The sequence below is a fragment of the Nerophis ophidion genome, linkage group LG28 (assembly GCF_033978795.1).
Source record: "Nerophis ophidion isolate RoL-2023_Sa linkage group LG28, RoL_Noph_v1.0, whole genome shotgun sequence".
In the NCBI taxonomy this organism is placed as follows: domain Eukaryota; kingdom Metazoa; phylum Chordata; class Actinopteri; order Syngnathiformes; family Syngnathidae; genus Nerophis; species Nerophis ophidion.
Window position 1 is genome coordinate 17,070,097 of NC_084638.1, and position 18,739 is coordinate 17,088,835.

The window sequence follows — 18,739 nt, forward strand, 5'->3', positions numbered from 1 at the left end:
ATTCCTCTTTAGGAATTGGAGACCATCTACGACACGCTGCCGGAATGTCAGTGACCTTTATGTTCTTTTAATAAATCAAGTGTTGACTACTTTGGTTATTGAAAATAAATGTTTACTTTCATTTATTGATGCATGTAGGTCAGAATCAGGAAGTGAAATTATAACTAATGAGATTTGATTACAGTATAAAATGTATTTAGTGAGAGTGTGAGTTTTGCGTAAACATGTTGATACAGGTTTACATCTTTTTGGGGACTGGAACAGAGGTATGTCCCAAAAGGATTCACCCATTTTTAAAACCTTCACTAAGCTGTGCCACCAACATTGCCTCACTTAGCTCATTAAGCAAACTACCAGGGTGAGTGAGTCCTTTTAAACCTTAATAGACCTCGTTGTTACTTCTGACCAGTCTAAGATCACCACAAGTGAAACTACTGTATGCGGCTTAAGTGATCATTCCATGATTTATTGTACCTATAAAGAACAAATAACAGACTGGCGGCCACAAGACAAGCAAAGGTTGAATCATCAAAACCTAGACTAGCAGGGCTTTCAATGACAAACTGGCAAATTAAAGGCCTACTGGAATTATATTTTCTTATTTAAACGGGGATAGCAAGTCCATTCTATGTGTCATACTTGATCATTTCACGATATTGCCATATTTTTGCTGAAAGGATTTAGTAGAGAACATTGACGATACACTTCGCAACTTTTGGTCGCTGATAAAAAAGCCTTGCCTTTACCGGAAGTAGCAGACGATGTGCGCGTGACATCACGGGTTGTAGGGCTCCTCACATCTGAACATTGATTATAATCATAGCCACCAGCAGCAGGAGCGATTTGGACTGAGAAAGCGACGATTTCCCTATTAATTTGAGCGAGGATGAAAGATTCGTGGATGAGGAAATTTAAAGTGAAGCACGAGAAAAGAAAAAAGAAAAGGCGATTGCAGTGGGAGCGATTCAGATGTTATTAGACACATTTAATTATGGAAAATCTCTTATCTGCTTATTGTGTTACTAGTATTTTAGTGAGATTATAAAGTCATACCTGAAAGTCGGAGGGCTGCGGTGACCGCCAGTGTCTCGGATGGAAGCCATGGAGGAGCAAAAAAAGTCGTAGCTGCCTCTTTGACAGCTGCTGCAGGATGACGCAAACTCCAATCAAGTTTCGGTAAGAAACTTGTGATATTAATATCACAACTTTCTCATCCCAAAACTTGCTGGTTGACATGTGGTAGAGAAACATGTTTGCTTGACCGCTCTGCTCCATAGTAAATCTTCACAACAAACAAAGAAACACCGGCTGTGTTTGTTTTGCTAACGACAGCTGCAATACACCGCTTTCCACCAAAAGCATTCTTCTTTGTAGTCTCCATTATTAATTGAAAAAATTGCAAAAGATTCAGCAGCACAGAAATCCAAAATACTGTGGAATTATGCGATGAAAAGAGACAACTTTTAGGCGTGAGTGGTGCTGGGCTGAAACCAATAACGTCACAAACACAAGCGTCATCATTCCGCGACATTTTCAACGGGATACCTCGCGGGAAATTTAAAATTGCAATTTAGTAAACTAAACCGGCCGTATTGGCATGTGTTGCAATGTTAAGATTTCATCATTGATGTATAAACTATCAGACTGCGTGGTCGGTAGTAGTAGGTTTCAGTAGGCCTTTAAAGGGGCTTTAAAGGCACAATAGAGGACTACCATTACCTATAATGTTAGCCGCCTTGTTCTAACAGTTTTTAACTATTTAGCATACATATTGGATGACATCTAAATGTTGTGCTTACTTGGACTGTGATGAAGCTGTGAGAACTCAGGTGGTTTGTCTTCATGCTCTTCAGTCTTCACAGAGACAACAGTCAGTGGAAACTGGGTGAGATCAGCCTCCTCCTGCCCTAGAAGACACTCTTCCTCCTGAGTGATCCACACTTCCTCCTCTTCCTCTTTAATGTGGGGGGGCTGTGGATCCTCCAGCTGCTGAAGGGGATGTTCTTTTTGACGAGCGTTCATCTGTTGGACGTCCGCAAGACAACACAAACAAAGTTCAGCTCAGATGTGTCAAATACTTTTTAGTCTATCACATATAATATTTTCCAAGTGGACTGACACCACATTGGGGTGATGTTCTTCTACACATGGAATAATCATCAGTTAATGATTATTATGAATTGTGTAATTGATCTTGTTTTCTGCATTTACATTAGTTATTGATAAAAAGTAACAACTTATAAAAAACCTCCTGCTGGGATTTTAATACCGTCATAACTGCATGAAGTCAGTCTGCACGTATAAAAGTTTCATTGTGCTGCAGCATCAAGTGACACCAACTTGCTCCTCCCACTACCAACCTACCAGCCAACCTTGACGTGCACCTCCAAAATAGTCCCACCTCACGTCAACGGTGACCAGGACTGCAGAGCTGTGATTAGTTGGCTTTACTTTTACGCGCAATATCCTCTCCTTGTTCTTCCTTCTGCGAAAGCAACATTTTTAACCCAACAGAAAACCAACAGAAGTGCAGCGAAGCACGTGTAACAAGTGCCAGCGAGTGTGGCCGTGCGATAGTATGTTGGTTGAACCTCACTCACAGCTTAAGAAATGTGCTGGCGTGAGAATATCTATATATACAAATATATAAATATATACATATTTATACATTTACTGTCGTAAACAGCATGTGACACTCTTAAACAGGACAATACTGCAATCTACTTTACATGCACAACACCTCCAGGCAACTTCAACCCTTCCTCCTCCATTCACATCCCATCTCCCGGATTGTAAATAACCTAATGTAAATAATCGAATGTATTTCTAATGTATATACTTGTTCTTATGCTATCTGAATTCATTATGTTTTCTGCTGGCTGTACATATCCTACTAAGTAAGACCTACACTGTTTCAATGTCCATTTCTCTGTTGATGCAATTGTTGATAACTGAAGTTCTGATATCAACCAAAGCTCCTCATCCCACCCCCCGGATTATAAATAATTCAATGTACATACTATGATGATTAACTTGTGTGATGACTGCATTATGCTGACATTATATATTTGTACCATGAATTGATTAACGTGGACCCCGACTTAAACAAGTTGAAAAACGTATTCACATAATTCTCACAGAGAACATATAAAAGACACTCCTCAAAAAAAAAACGCTAGTATTTGCTACAAAGGCCTGCTAACGCTAGCACGTTAGCTTCGAACAACATATCAGGTAAATAACATAAATCATATCAAAATATATCATTTATATTACCTCATAAGCCGCGTGTATAAGAGAGGAGTGGAATATATTCTTCCTATTGTTAAACCAGCAACTCTCAAATGGGACTTTTTTTTTGTTCCGTGGCAGGGCGAAGAAAGTGTGCACCACTCACTATTGTCCCAGTGAAACACGTGTTTGGCCAACATTTGTTCCGCAATTGATAACACCTCGATGACGTCACGCAGGAGGAAGAACAAAACAAGATGGCGTCTGACGGACAATACGTTGTTTTGGTTGTTATGGTTTCTAGGTCTTAATTACAACGTACATGTGCACATGTGTGTCGTTTAACAGAGTAAACGTTGTTATTAATTGTTTGTATGCGGATACATTAGTCTGAGTGCACTTTGACGTGCGAGCCGAGCCTGCTGGTTAGCTTAGCTTGTTAGCTGCTAACAAACAGAGGCGGAAGTGATCGACACATCAAAGCAGAGATCCAATGTAAGTGTAAAGTGTTTTTATCGTGTGAACATGTCTACTTTACAAATGATGTGCGTGTTGGTGACTCAGCGACTAACTGCTGCCGTTGAAGAAACATTTGTGACGTTAGAAAAAAAAAAACGATAGCAGATTACAAGGAGGAATTTTGTCCAACAAAAGAGGAAAAGGAGCGACAATATCAACTACTGGACACTGTTTTCAAGAAACATCAAGTTGTGTTACACATCCATCCATCCATCCATCTATCTCCTTCTGCTTATCAGAGGTCGGGTCGCAGGGACAGCAGCCTAAGCATTGAAGCCCAGACTTTCTTCTCCCCAGCCGCTTCGTCCAGCTCTTCCCGGGGGATCCCGAGGCGTTCCCAGGCCAGCCGGGAGACATAGTCTACCCAACGTGTCCTGGGTCTTCCCCGTGGCCTCCTACCGATCGGACGTGCCCTAAACGCCTCCCTAGGGAGGCGTTTGGGTGGCATCCTGACCAGGTGCCCGAACTTCCTCATCTGGCTCCTCTCCATGTGGAGGAGCAGCAGCTTTACTTTGAGCTCCTCTCGGATGACAGAGCTTCTCACCCTATCTCTAAGGGGGAGCCTTTTTTCGGCCGCTTGTACCCGTGATCTTGTCCTTTCAGTCATAACCCAAAGCTCATGACCATAGGTAAGGATGGGAACGTAGATCGACCGGTAAAATGAGAGCCTTGCCTTCCGGCTCAGCGCCGTACCGATCCGCCTGTCACACTCACAATCCTCTCTTCTCTCACTCGTGAACAATACTCCTAAGTACTTGAACTCCTCCACTTGGGGCAGGGAACTCCACCCTTTTCCGGACGAGAACCTTGGACTCGGACTTGGAGGTGCTGATTCTCATCCCAGTCGCTTCACTTTCAGCTGCGAACCGATCCAGTGAGAGCTGAAGATCCTGGCCAGTTGAAACCATCAGGACCACATCATCTGCACAAAGCAGAGAACTAATCCTGCAGCCACTAAACCGGATCCCCTCAACGCCTTGACTGCGCCTAGAAATTCTGTCCATAGAAGTTGTGAACCTCCTTGGCGGAGTCCAACCCTCACTGGAAAAGTGTTCGACTTACTGCCGGCAATGCGGACCAAGTTCTTACACTGATCATACAGGGAGCGGACTGCCACAATCAGACAGTCCGATACCCCATACTCTCTGAGCACTCCCCACAGGACTTCCCGGGGTACACGGCCAAATACCTTCTCTAAGTCCACAAAGCACATGTAGACTGGTTGGGCAAACAGCTGGTCCACAGTTCCACATCCAGGACGAAAACCACACTGTTCCTCCTGAATCCAAGGTTGGACTATGCGGCATAAACTCCTCTCCAGTACACCTGAATAGACCTTCCCAGGAAGGCTGAGGATGCTTATACATATTGACACAAATATATAAAAAACACTAATCCTATGACGGATGCTTTTGCAATTGTTCGGTTTGATCTTTCACAACAAGGTTAAATCACCATAAATGATTTCAGGGCGTGGCACCGCTGCTGACCACTGCTCCCCTCACTTCCCAGGGGGTGATCAAGGGGATGGGTCAAATGCAGAGGACAAATTTCACCACACCTAATCATTGGTACTTTAACTTTAACTTAACTTAACCTAGTGGCCACAATAATTCATTAAGTCAAGCTCATGGCTCAGAAAGTTGAACGCTGCGGACACGTTTATTACTGGATACTTTCATCACATTTCTGTTTTGGAGACTTTGTGTATGTATTAAGCAACTATAATTATTTGATATGCTTAAATGTGCTGTTTTAGCTTAGCTGTTGTGTAGCTGCTAGCTCCGCGTTGCCTACAGCAGGTGTGTCCAAAGTGCAGCCCATAGCTATGTTTTTAACCGACAACGGGGAGTGGTGAAAATTTGGTATTTGCGTGTCAGTCCAATCAGCGGCAACTATGCCCTGTTTCGTCATTGGACCTAAGTCTTTGGCTTGGTAGGCGGGTACGAGTCTACCAAGCCAGGTGGTACGAGCACGAGCACAGAGGAGGCTTTGTGGTGGTGTCGCAGCTTGGTGGTCGTGCCGTCAGGTAACACCAGGAAGGTTCCTTCTGTGCGATATTGACTGGTGCTGTTTTTCTCCCTGGACTCCGACTTCATATCCGGTGTCGTCCTTCAGACCTCGGCCAAGAAGCCACGTAAACAGTGGCAAGAATGTGGGCGATAAGAGTGTATGTGTGTGGGCATGGAACTCAGGACATATGATTAGTTGCATGGCCTATTCTAATCTATATTAAACATTTCTTAATCACTTCACCCTTCATTATCTTAATTACATCCCAACTTTAGCTATCTGTAAAAATTAGTGACTTATCCTAGTCCTTTTGTAAATAAAGTGTTTTTCTAAATTATAGTGTCCTCACTTTAACCAGACAGTCATTAGGACAAAAGACCCTGCGAGGACTTTGCCCTTTAAAAGGGAAAGCCCAAAAAGGACAGTATTAAGATGAATTCATCACATTTACCTAGAGGCCTTTTATTATTAATATATTATGTTCTTGTTACTTGGGACGGTATAGCTCGGGTGGTAGAGTTGCCGTGCCAGCAACTTGAGGGTTCCAGGTTCGATCCCAACTTCTGCCATCCTAGTCACTGCCGTTGTGTCCTTGGGCAAGACACTTTACCCACCTGCTCCCAGTGCCCCCCACATTGGTTTAAATGTAACTTAGATATTGGGTTTCACTATGTAAAGCGCTTTGAGTCATTAGAGAAAAGCGCTATATAAATATAATTCACTTCACATGATATCTTGTTGTTCTATTTTCTAATTTCAAGGGGAACTTCACTTTTTGGAATCATTCACAGTAAGTTGTATGTAAGTATGTAAGTAAAAGTTAAGGTCCCAACGGTAGTCACACACTAGGTGTGGTGAAATTATCCTCTGCATTTGACCCATCCCCAAGTTCAGCATCTGGGAGGTGAGGGGAGCGGAGGCCGCACTCGGGAATCATTTGGTGATTTAACCCCCAACCCTTGATGCTGAGTGCCAAGCAAGAAGGCAATTGGTCCCATTTTTATAGTCTTTGGTATGACTCGGCCAGGATTTAAAATCACGACTTTCCAGTCTCAGGGCAGACAGTCTAACCACAAGGCCACTGAGCAGGTCGATTTAACCTTTGCAAAAGTTAGCTAACAATTGATTCATGGGTAGCCGCTCTATTCTGCCTATAAAGTGCTCTAAATAACATCCTTAAACCCCCTTCAACCTTTTAAATACATACTTTAAATATATATGTAATGTAATACCATTCTTAATAACATGTCATATTTACATATCTTGCTCATTTTAAGCACACAATGTCTGCTCTCACTGGGATGCCGACTGATGGGATGTTTATATCTTCCCGTTTAGATGAAGAATTAATCATCACAAAAAAGGGTTAAAAAAGGGTGGGTGCAAAAGTGCGTATTTTTGTGTCTTTCTTGCCATCCCCAGGTCTAAGTTGGATGTCAAAGTTGACCAAGTTCTTGGTTTATGTCCACAACCTTCTACTACATTAGTGAGAAGCATGATTTATAATCTAGAATTAGCTTTCACCATTTTAGAGGCGGGAAAGCAGCTCAGTATGTCAATAAAGCAGCATAAGCTGGAGTATTGTTGGCAGTTTTTGGATGTTTTTTGGAGGACTTTGTGGGTCTAATAGAGGAGCTCTAATTGACTCCAATGTTAGCTGATTTTTGCTCACGTTTATTTACTAATTAAAATTCATAAAAGTTTAAAATATATGTCTTACATAAGGATTGTGAATGATAGGCGACATTTTAAAAAAGTGCAGTTTCTTTTGAATTTGTCAGATAAGTAAACAGTCCTTCAAATTAAAGATGTAAAACAATTGAGTTTTTTAATAGATATTATCCACTATTAAGTTACAGTAAAACTAAGCACACAAGGGAAAGTACATTCATATACACATGAATTACACATATGTGTAAGAATCATGTTAACCACCAAAATATCGTCTTATTCTCCTAAAGCCAATATCGAGTATCTTTTGGTGAGCTGACCGTATCGTCACACCCTTAATTAAAAGCACACCAACCCCATGACATGACACTTCCACGTGATGTAGAACAGGAGTACAACATTTTAAACATACACACACATCTGAAGAATATAAAAAATAAATATATTTGGTGAGCCAAACAAAATTACTCGGCAAACCAATGTTTGGCATGGGGGATATGACCTCAAATCTATATCCTGATAACAGTATATGTCACGATGGATCATTTGCTATATAAATGATGATAAAAGAATTTCAAAGCGGGTTACAAAGGCTCTAATTTGACAGCTGACATATGCAGTAACATATAGTGTCATTTCTAATTGTATCATTTTGTATAAACAATTATTATTATTAATGTACTTGTTTATTTACTGTTAATATCTGGTTACTTTATGTGAGAAAATAATACTGGAAATTATGTAATATTTCACTGCATATTTCAGCAACTAAATTCGGAGCCTGTGTAGCCTGTTTCAAAATGGTTCTATTAGTAATTCTATTTGAAATTATGTATCGCAAAATCAATTTTAAACCATATCGTTCATCCATGTAAAAAGTCCTTTCGTCTTGGTTTGTTTTTCTTTTCCTGTGAATAATGTTGTAAAGAGCAGCGTGTTCGTGCGTCACTGAGATTTCAAGACAGTTCATTCGATAACTTGTTTTTCCTAAGTGCATGTAAAAGTACTGAATGCATTGTGTGACTGAGCAGAGATGGTGTGTTTGTCTTGCAGACGTCTGTGAAGAAAATCTTCACCCTGAGCAACAGAAGTGGAGCTTCAGGATGCGGACGGAGGAGCCACAGCCCTCCCACATTAAGAAGGAAGAGGAATACCCACTGACCACTCACATCAAAGAGGAAGAGGAGGACCCACTGACACCCCATTTTAAAGAGGAAGTGGTGGATCCACTGAGCCCTCACATTAAGGAGGAAAAGGGGGATCCACTGACACCCTATTTTATAGAGAAAGCGGTGGATTCACTGAGCCCTCACATTAAGGAGGAAGAAATGGATCCACCTACACCCCATGTTAAAGAGGAAAAGGAGGACCCACTGACACCCCATTTTACAGAGGAATCGGTGGATCCACTGACCCCTCACATTAAGGACGTAGAGGAGGACCCACTGAGCCCTTACATTAAAGAGGAAGAGGAGGAGCACAGCATCAGTCAGCAGGGAGAGCATCTTGAAGGACTGGAGGAGGTTGATGTCACCAAGATGCCAGTGACTGGTGTCCCTGTGAAGAGGGAAGATGATGAGGTCAAAGGTGAAAGTGAGGAGAGGGGAGGGGGGGAGCCTCCAAGCAGCAGCTCAACACAACACATGACAACAGAAGCTGATGGAGACCACTGTGGAGGATCACAAGCAGACAAGCTCTTAGCTCCACTATCAGATAGTGAGGACACAACGTCACACTCTCCTGACACTGATGATGAAGACTCTAAAGATGATAAGACATGTCACACTGACAACACTCACTTCACATGTTCTCACTGTGACAAAACTTTTAAATATTCCGGTGATTTGAAAAGGCACATGAGAATACACACTGGAGAAAAACCCTTTTCATGCTCAGAATGTGGTAGAGAGTTTAGACTAAAACAAATGATAATAGAACACATGAGAATACACACTGGAGAAAAACCTTTTTCATGTTCAATATGCGGTAAAGATTTTACCCAAAGGTCTCATTTGAAAGTACACATGAGAATACACACTGGAGAAAAACCTTTTTCCTGCTTAGAGTGTGGTAAACATTATACTCAAAGGCAAAATTTGAAAACACACATGACAATACACACTGGAGAAAAACTTTTTTCATGTTCAAACTGTGGTAGATATTTTACTCAAAGGCAAAATTTGAAAACACACATGACAATACACACTGGAGAAAAAGCTTTTTCATGTTCAGTCTGTGGTAAAAATTTTACTCAAAGGCAAAATTTAAAAACACACATGACAATACACACGGGAGAAAAAGCTTTTTCATGTTCAATCTGTGGTAAAAAATGTACTCAAAAGCACGATTTAAAAATACACATGAGAACACACACTGGAGAAAAGCCTTTTTCATGTTCAATCTGCGGTAAATATTTTACTCAAAAGCCTCATTTAAAAACACACATGAGAATACACACTGGAGAAAAACCTCTTTCCTGCTCAGAATGTGGTAAAAGTTGTGTAATAAATCGAAGTTTAAAAGTACACAAGAGAACACACACTGGAGAAAAACCTTTTATATGTTCAGTATGTGGTAAAAGTTATATAGAAAGACGACAATTAAAATTACATATGATAAAGCACTTTAGTGAAAAACCATACTGCTGTTGAAGCTGCAACAAAAGCTATTTTCACCGACAATTTTGTACAGTACAAATGGGAACACACACAGGAGAAAAATTGTTGAGTTGCAGTGTGTGTGATGAACGATTCTCTTCTAAGTACTAGTGTAAGAAACACAAGTGTGCTGGTGAGAACAGCAGCAGCAAATGAAACTGCAGGATTTGAAATAAACTGTCAAAACTTTAATTTAGACTTTCTAACAAAATCAGCACATATAACATGTGTGACATCATTGTTGTGTGTGTAACACAGTCTTGTTATTATGCTTCTAACATTTATAGATTAGATACTTCAGGGTAATGCTTTTATTTCAGTCAAGTACATGAGCTAATATACACATTTGTGTACTTTAAAATGAACACAACAATTTGACTGAAAGGGTGAGAATAAACTGTACAAAATATGTTACATACAATACACATTTTATGTGTAGATATTCATAAATCACTTTTATACTTATTAATAATAGTGTATTTGTATACGTTTTTTAAATAATGAAGTGTTACATATTTTATTTTCTAGTTGCAGATGATTCCATAGATGAACTCCATTAAATGATGTACATATTTGTTTTACATGTGTTCATACCTTTGCTTTTGAGTACACATAAATCCCTCTTAGTTCATATTTACTGGTTCACATCTGAAACATCTTCTGGACCGCTTCAGAAAGCATAATATATTATTTACTTTATACATCATTTGAACAGTTGTATTTATACAATTTTAAAATGTGTGACTTTATGAATAATTTGTTGTTTGTCTATAATCCATTCTATTAAATGTCTTTATTACTCTCTTGTGTAACATAAATAATGTTGTGTGATTGTTTTATATTTTTGTCCCCAGACCTTTATGCAAAAAACAATGTATGCTTCAACTAAAGTTGGCTACAATAATTGTACTTAGTATTTGTAAGTATGTATTTTATTCTAGTTAGTATTGCACTCCATTTTTTTATGTTTTCTGTACATGACCTACATGTAGTGTCCAGTTTACTTCATCATCTCTATTAACTCCTAAAACTGGTTTTACCTTTATTCTTTTCATTTCAATATTATCCATCTTAATTTGTGTTTTACATTTTTACAATCTCCAAGTATGATATATTTAGTTTTATTGATGTTTAGTGACAGTTTATTGATGTGCAGCCATCTTTTTATGGTCAAGTTCTCTCTGGATAAAATAAGATGAGAGTTAGATCAAGCGGTAATGAAGATTATTATATACATAATTACACTCAGTAGTGACAATTAAAGACACTTTCATCCTGTTCATTTGAGCAAAGAGAAAGAGTAGAGTGTAATATTCTAAACAATAGAAGAATATTAATATCAGCAGTCAATATTCCAACATTGTGAAGCTGAGCTGTGGTATAAAAACAACAACATATTCAGCTTTAAAGGGGAACATTATCACCAAACCTATGCAAGCTTCAATATAAACATTGATTTTGCAGAAAAAAGACCATGTATTTTTTTAACCGATTTCCAAACTCTAAATGGGTGAATTTTGGCGGATTAAACGCCTTTCTGTTTAGCGGTTTTGTAGCGATGCAACAGAACGTGACGTCACCGAGGTAATACAGCCGCCATTTTCACATTACAAACTTGGGGTCTCAGCTCTGTTATTTTCCGTTTTTTCGACTATTTTTTGGAACCTTGGAGACATCATGCCTCGTCGGTGTGTTGTCGGAGGGTGTAACAACACTAACAGGGAGGGATTCAAGTTGCACCACTGGCAAGAAATCTGCCGCCAGACCCCATTGAATGTGCCAGAGTGTCTGCACATTTTACCGGCGATGCTAAGACAGACATGGCACAGAGATGTATGGATAACCTGCAGATGCATTTGCAACAATTAAGTCAACGAAATCACAAAGGTGAGTTTTGTTGATGTTGTTGACTTATGTGCTAATCAGACATATGTTGTCGCAGCATGACTGCCAGCTAATCGATGCTAGCATGCTATGCTAATCGATGCTAACATTTTATTTACGCTAGCTGTATGTACATTTGAAACTAGATACCCACATTTAATGCGAAACATACACTTACCAATCGACGGATTTAAGTTGCTCCAGTGTCACAAGATGCGAAAGTCCTGATCGTTTGGTCTGCACATTTTACCGGCGATGCCAATAAGGCAGCCATGCTATGGGCCACTTCATTAGGTACACCCATGGTATGGCCGAATAGCTTCAGTTTCTTCTTCAATTTCGTTTTCGCTATCTGCCTCCATACTCCGACCAGCTCTAGGGTTTTGTGGCCCCAAACAAGTATATATATATATATATATATATATATATATATATATATATATATATATATATGTATATGTATATGTATATATATATGTGTGTGTGTGTGGCCCATACAACCATGTCGCTATATCTTGCTATGGTAACTGCCATGTTGTTTGTATTGGCAGCACTATATGACGTCACAGGGAAATGGAAAGTCATATCGCAAATAGGGAAAATCAAGAACTTTAAAGATTTTTTTAAGGATATTCCGGGAGGTGTAAAATTTTGAAAAAAAACTTTGAAAAATAAAACAATCCACTGGGAACTGATTTTTATTGTTTTCAACCCTTTTGAAATTGTGATAATGTTTCACTTTAAAGGCTTTTTGGCGTAATTTGATGTAATTATCAGAATCAGAAATACTTTATTAATCCCTGAAGGGAAATTAAAATCTTGAGCACTGTTATAAACATGTGACTATTCAATGTAATAATATATTATATTAAAACCATAATAAAGTGGTACGTTTGGGGATGTGTAATATTGTTTGTATGAACATCCTGAATGTTTTGGTGCTAGAATTGTTTAAATTTGTAGACAGTGGGGAAACATGAGATAGTAGTGATAATAATGGTTTGTTTTAAGCATGTTTATGAATAAATAAAGATAATTCAAATACCAAAATGGAGCTTACATCCTCAGTGAGCTGAACTCCAGCAGTAAGGATGAGATAAATAATGTGGAAAGGTCAGAAGTCAAATATTTCTTCAGGTAATACATGAAGCCTCTGCTGCCACCCTGCGGCCGTTGGAAATAATGCATACATTTTATTTTGACGTCCTTAAAGCTGTTTTTTACTTTCTGTCCTTTTTTGTGTCCAAGTCTGTAGTGTGGGCCATAGTACAGAAGGAGGACATTTTGTCAATAGCCTGTGGAGGGCAGAAATACACCTAAGATGTTCTACTAGTTGCTGGAAATAGAAAGAAGAAGAAGAAAAAGGAGGAGGAAAAAGCAAGATGGCATTTGATGGAGAAAGTCTAAACGTGGGCATTATAGTTCTGTATTTTTAATCAGTGCATACATATGCACATATATGTCGTTTATTAGAGTAAACATCGTCAATAGTTGTTTGTATCCGAATACACTTTGTATTTACGTATTTATTACCGCCACTCTTAAATATGTTGTATGTAAGAATGTGGGTGTTGTTGAGAAGATGATGCAGGTGTTCTGTCGAATTTAGCTACCTGTAGAATTGTGTTACTTGTTCTAGTCCATTTTTAAAATAAAATATGTTTTCCTAAATTAGAGTCTCCACACTTTATCCAGACAGTCATTAGGACAAAAGACCTTGGGAGGAATTTGCCTTTTAAAAGGGGAACCTATTCACTGTGGCAGGACAGTATCAAGATGAATTGATCACATTTGTATAATCGGCTATGAGGCATTTTATTATCATTGTACAGCCCTTACCTTTGGGCTGATACTGAGGGCGACTGTGTTGACCAGTTTGACGCGTGCAAATGATTGAATGTCCAGTACTGTAGAAATGTGTTTGGATATGACAAGCCGTTTATTCCATGTAATATTTCTTTCTACTCTGATTTGCTGTACTTCTGTTGCCTGTTTCCTAATGACACAGCCCCCATAAGCTGCTCTGTGATTCCCCCACAGTTACAACACTTGACCTGTTCGTGACTACCACATTGTCTATATTCATGCTCCCCTCCACACCTTCCACATCTCACCTTAGCACAGTGGTTCTCAAACTTTTTTTGTCATCCCCCACTTTGGACAAGGGGGAGTTTTCAAGCCCCACCTGCCCCCATCGTCCCACCAGAACGCTAATGCCAAGCTTAACATTTTCAAATTTATTGAACATCAAGTAACATCAAGTTGTTTACACTCAAACTCAATAACATAAAATAACATCAAGTTCAATAATAAATAAAATAACTTGCATCAAGTTCAATAATAAATAAAACAAAAGTGTTGTAACTTGCAACAAGTTCAATAATAAATCAAATAACTTGCATCAAGTTCAATAATAAATAAAATAACTTGCATCAAGTTCAATAATAAATAAAACAAAAGTGTTATAACTTGCATCAAGTTCAATAATAAATCAAATAACTTGCATCAAGTTCAATAATAAATAAAACAAAAGTGTTATAACTTGGATCAAGTTCAATAATAAATCAAATAAAAGTGTTATAACTTGCATCAATTTCAATAATAAATCAAATAACTTGCATCAAGTTCAATAATAAATCAAATAACTTGCATCAAGTTCCATAATAAATAAATAAAAAGTGCCACTTTTTCGTGTTTTGATCAAATTTACCGCGCTCAAATCTCTTAAAACCTGATTGAGTTCGGGGCTGAGCTGCCTTGACGCGAGTGCTTCCCGTTGAATGACGCAGTGTGTCCAATGCGCATTTGGCGCAACCCTCTTTATTAGAGCCTGTAGCCCGTTTCTTGACCCTGCCATGGTCTGTGCGCCATCAGAGCAAAAGCCCACACAGTTTTCCCATTTAAGGTCGTGTTCTTTGAGGAAACTGTCCATTATCTTGAACAGCTCATCAGCAGTGGCTCTATGTTTTATGTATTTCCAAAACAGTAAATTCTCGCACGATGACTTGCCATTCACAAAGTGGACGTACGCGATGAACAGGCAGTCTTTATTGCTGTCAGTAGCTTCGTCCACTTGTAAAGCAAAACGAGTCTATTTTAATTTGTCTACGACAGGGGTCGGTAACCTTTACCACTCAAAGAGCCATTTTGATCCATTTCACAAATTAAAGAAAACAATGGGAGCCACAAAACTATTTTGAAATTTAAAATGAAATAACACTGTCTAATCCCCCTCTGATCCCCACAATTTCCCCCTGTCTTCCTTTTTTTCTCTTTCTATCCCTTGCTGCTCCAGCTCGGCTGCACCAAATGATAATATAAATAAATTTAGTAAAGTCAAATTTAAATAAGGCAACGAGAGAAGTATCCTACACTTCTCTTCTGTAAAGTAAATGTGAACAGCCGATATGGGCATCTACATCAACTATCTGATTTGCCAGGGAAGCTGGACAGGACAAAACAATTACAAAATAAAATAAGATGAAAATAAAAAATAAAAAAATCAAATAACACTGCATATAAAGTTTTCTTTTTTCTTTGTGCTATGTATAAACAAACTATGACGGTTTACGTTTATGAAATCAATGAACGACTGCAGAAAAAATGAAATAAAATGTCTGCATGCAACAAAACGTTTTAACTCCTAAAAAGACGTCGGGTTGAAGGTTAAGTAAAATACTTAATGTCTATATTAGTCCTCCTTGAAGTAATGAAAAAAATAACGCCAAACTTAAATTATTCACTGGGAGAAAACCAAAAATGCCGTAAAATATCTATTTCACTGAACAATTAAAAAATGTGAATATATGCAAAATTATAGGAAAATAAAATATGTATCATACGTGGTCAATGTGATTTCTGCTCCTGAACCGCAGAGCACAGCGTCTCCACATCCGGGCTGTATGACGTCACATTTATCTTCACACAGGAATGTAAACTCTCATCTGGGAGGCGTGTGCCATGTTTGTTTGTAATAAAGTTCATGTTGGAGAACACCTGCTCACATGCATATGTGGATCCAAAGATCGACAGGACTCCAAGTGCATACTTTTTCATGTTCACATAAAAGTCGGGGATAGCGTTCCAAGTTTCGAACACAAGTTTGTCTGCCTTGGGGAGGTTTTCAATATCACACTATTTGTGATTCTGAGCAAGAACGGCCTTCTGGCGTGAAACATCTTCAAGGTCCGCTGTCAGGCGCTTTAACTTGGACACTCACATGTCTTTCTCTGCTGCAGGACGGAGACGCGCACGGCCGTGGGCGTGTCCCGACGTTTGACAAGCAGGATGACAAGCTGAGCTGGCCGTGACAAGCTGAGCCGCATCAGAGTGTTCAAAGAGTCGCATGCGGCTCCGGAGCCGCCGGTTGCCGACCCCTGGTCTAGGAGTTATTCCTCAAGATCACTTGCAATGTCGCATATACGTCTCGCAACTGTGTCGCTTGACAGTGGGGCAGCTTTTAATTTTGCTGCGCTTGTCTTGTCAAGCATGACTGACACCATGTCTATTGCAGCGGGGAGAATCAGCTGCTCAGCAATTGTGTGTGCCTTTTTGCATTGAGCAATTCTGTATGCAACTCTATATGAAGCCAATTTATCCATCCATCCATCCATTTTCTACCGCTTATCCATTTCGTGTAATTGTGGTCCACACATTAGCCTGCTACCCATCCGCGCGAAAGTTTGTTCCGCTTAGCCCCGCCCCCATTAGTTACTGTTGCGTCTGTCAAACTTTCGCTTCTACCTAGAAATGTAAAGTCTACAGGAAAAATAAATAATTTACATTAATTTATATATTGGATTTCACAGACAGAATCACAAAGTGATTTACAGTTTGTATTGAAAATGGGGTTGTAAAAAAAAAATCTAAGAATTAAAAAAAAAAAAAAAAAAAGTTACATTTCCTCCCGTTCCTCGCGCCCCACCTGTCATGTCTCTATTCCCCACCAGTGGGGCGCGCCCCACACTTTGAGAAACACTGCCTTGGCATGACACACACTACTATGTGCCCTTGGTGTTGGCACTAGAAACAAGGTACTGGGGGTGGAATGTAAGCTTGAACGTAGAAGCTTAAAAACCCTATCATGATTCTTTCTGGGAGAACTTCCATGACAAACTGCATTCGCTCTTCGTCTTTTCTCCGTTTCTAAATGCCATCATTCTCTTCATCATTGTGATAGTTCCCCCTTTTATTTCTCTTTTCAAATCATCTAAATTTTCACCTCTTGGGATTCCTGACATAACTCCTCTGGCCCCCTTTCTTTCTCCCACTTCCATGTTTTCCTTTATTATCTTGTTGCACAGCTTTTTGCAACCGCATCGCTTTGTTCTTTTGCTCTCCATTTTTTCATTTAATCAAAAGCCGCCTGTCCATGAGCACTTTGGCCATCTCCACCTCTTCAAAGTATTTATTTAATTCCTTAACCAGTGTCATCAAACTAATATCCTTCATGTCTTGATCTGATTTAAATGTATAAATCATCTTGCAGTTTTCTACCATAATCGTTTTCCTCCTTTCTATTCCTTCATGTACTCTTTTTGAACTCCACTTTCCTTCATGCCCTCCTCTCCCCTTCTTTCCTTTCTCCCCTCTAGTCCTATCCACGTCCATACCTTCCTCATACACCCCCTCACTATCCCCTTCCATCTCCATATAGTCACAAATAAGTTAATGTTCAACCGCCAAAAAGATTTAGACACTCTCACTGTCAACCACCGCTCCTTGGTTCACTTCCGCTTCCGATCCTACTCTGTCCTTCCAGCTCTTGCTTTTTCCTCCTTCTTCTTCTTCTTTCTTTTTCCAGCAGACTAGTAGAACATCTTAGAGGTATTGCTACCCCCCAGAGACTCTTAACAGAATGTCCACCGTCAGTACTATGGCCCACACTACAGACTTGGACACAAACAGGACACAAAGTAAAAAGCAGCAAAACAAAATGTATGCATTCTTTCCAACGGCCGCAGGGTAGCAGCAGAGGATCCATGTATTACCTGAAGAAACATTTGACTTCTGACCTTTCCACATTATTTATCTCATATTTACTGCTGGAGTTCAGCTCACTGAGGATGTAAGCTCTTTTTTGGTATTTTAATTATATTTAATTATTCATAAACAGGCTTAAAACAAACCATTATTATCACTACTATCTCATGTTTCCCCACTGTCTACTAGTTTAAACAATTCCAGCACCAAAACTTTCAGGATGTTCATACACACAATATTACACATCCCCACACGTACCACTTTATTATGGTATAAATAATATACCAAAAAGCCTTTAAAGCTGAATATGTGTTTTTTTTCCCATAGCTCAGCTTCACAATGTTGGAATATTGACTGCTGACATTAACATTCTTCTATTGTTTAGAATATTACACGCTACACTTTTTCTTTGCTCAAATGAACAGGATGAAAGTGTCTTTAATTGTCACTCCTGAGTGTAATTATGTATATAATAATCTTGATTACAGTGTGATTTAATCCTCAATCTTATTTTATCCAGAAAGAACTTGACTATAAAAAGATCGCTGCACATCAATAAACTGTCACTAAAGTTCAATAAAACTAAATACATCATATTTGGAGATAGTAAAAATGTAAAACACAAATTATGATGGATGATATTGAAATTAAAAAAATAAATGTAATCCCGGTTTTAGGAGTTCATATAGATGATGAAGTAAACTGGACACTACATGTAAGTCGTATAAAAAAAATATTTAAAAAAAATACTTACAAATATTAACTACAATTATTGTACCCAA

The 18,739-nt window shown here is 39.0% G+C and overlaps 2 protein-coding genes across 3 annotated transcripts in view; one reads left to right on the forward strand and one right to left on the reverse strand.

Moving 5' to 3' along the window:
- The window catches only part of LOC133545301 (oocyte zinc finger protein XlCOF6-like), a 126,717-nt gene extending 123,315 nt beyond the window's left edge, over positions 1–3,402 (reverse strand). For both annotated transcript variants that reach the window (XM_061890740.1, XM_061890743.1), the window contains exons 1-4: positions 3,277–3,402; positions 2,365–2,485; positions 1,800–2,022; positions 1,054–1,143 (exon numbers count right to left, since the gene is read on the reverse strand). In XM_061890740.1, coding sequence (XP_061746724.1) covers positions 1,054–1,143; positions 1,800–2,022; positions 2,365–2,485; positions 3,277–3,281 — 439 coding nt within the window. In that variant the 5' untranslated portion in view covers positions 3,282–3,402. The remainder of the gene's footprint in view (positions 1–1,053; positions 1,144–1,799; positions 2,023–2,364; positions 2,486–3,276) is intronic.
- Positions 3,403–3,453: 51 nt separating this feature from the next.
- On the forward strand, positions 3,454–10,912 carry LOC133545327 (gastrula zinc finger protein XlCGF57.1-like). Its single transcript, XM_061890803.1, has 2 exons — positions 3,454–3,726; positions 8,488–10,912. Exon 2 carries the CDS (start codon positions 8,538–8,540, stop codon positions 10,083–10,085), a length of 1,548 nt encoding a protein of 515 aa, XP_061746787.1. The 5' UTR covers positions 3,454–3,726; positions 8,488–8,537; the 3' UTR covers positions 10,086–10,912.
- Positions 10,913–18,739: the final 7,827 nt, after the last annotated feature.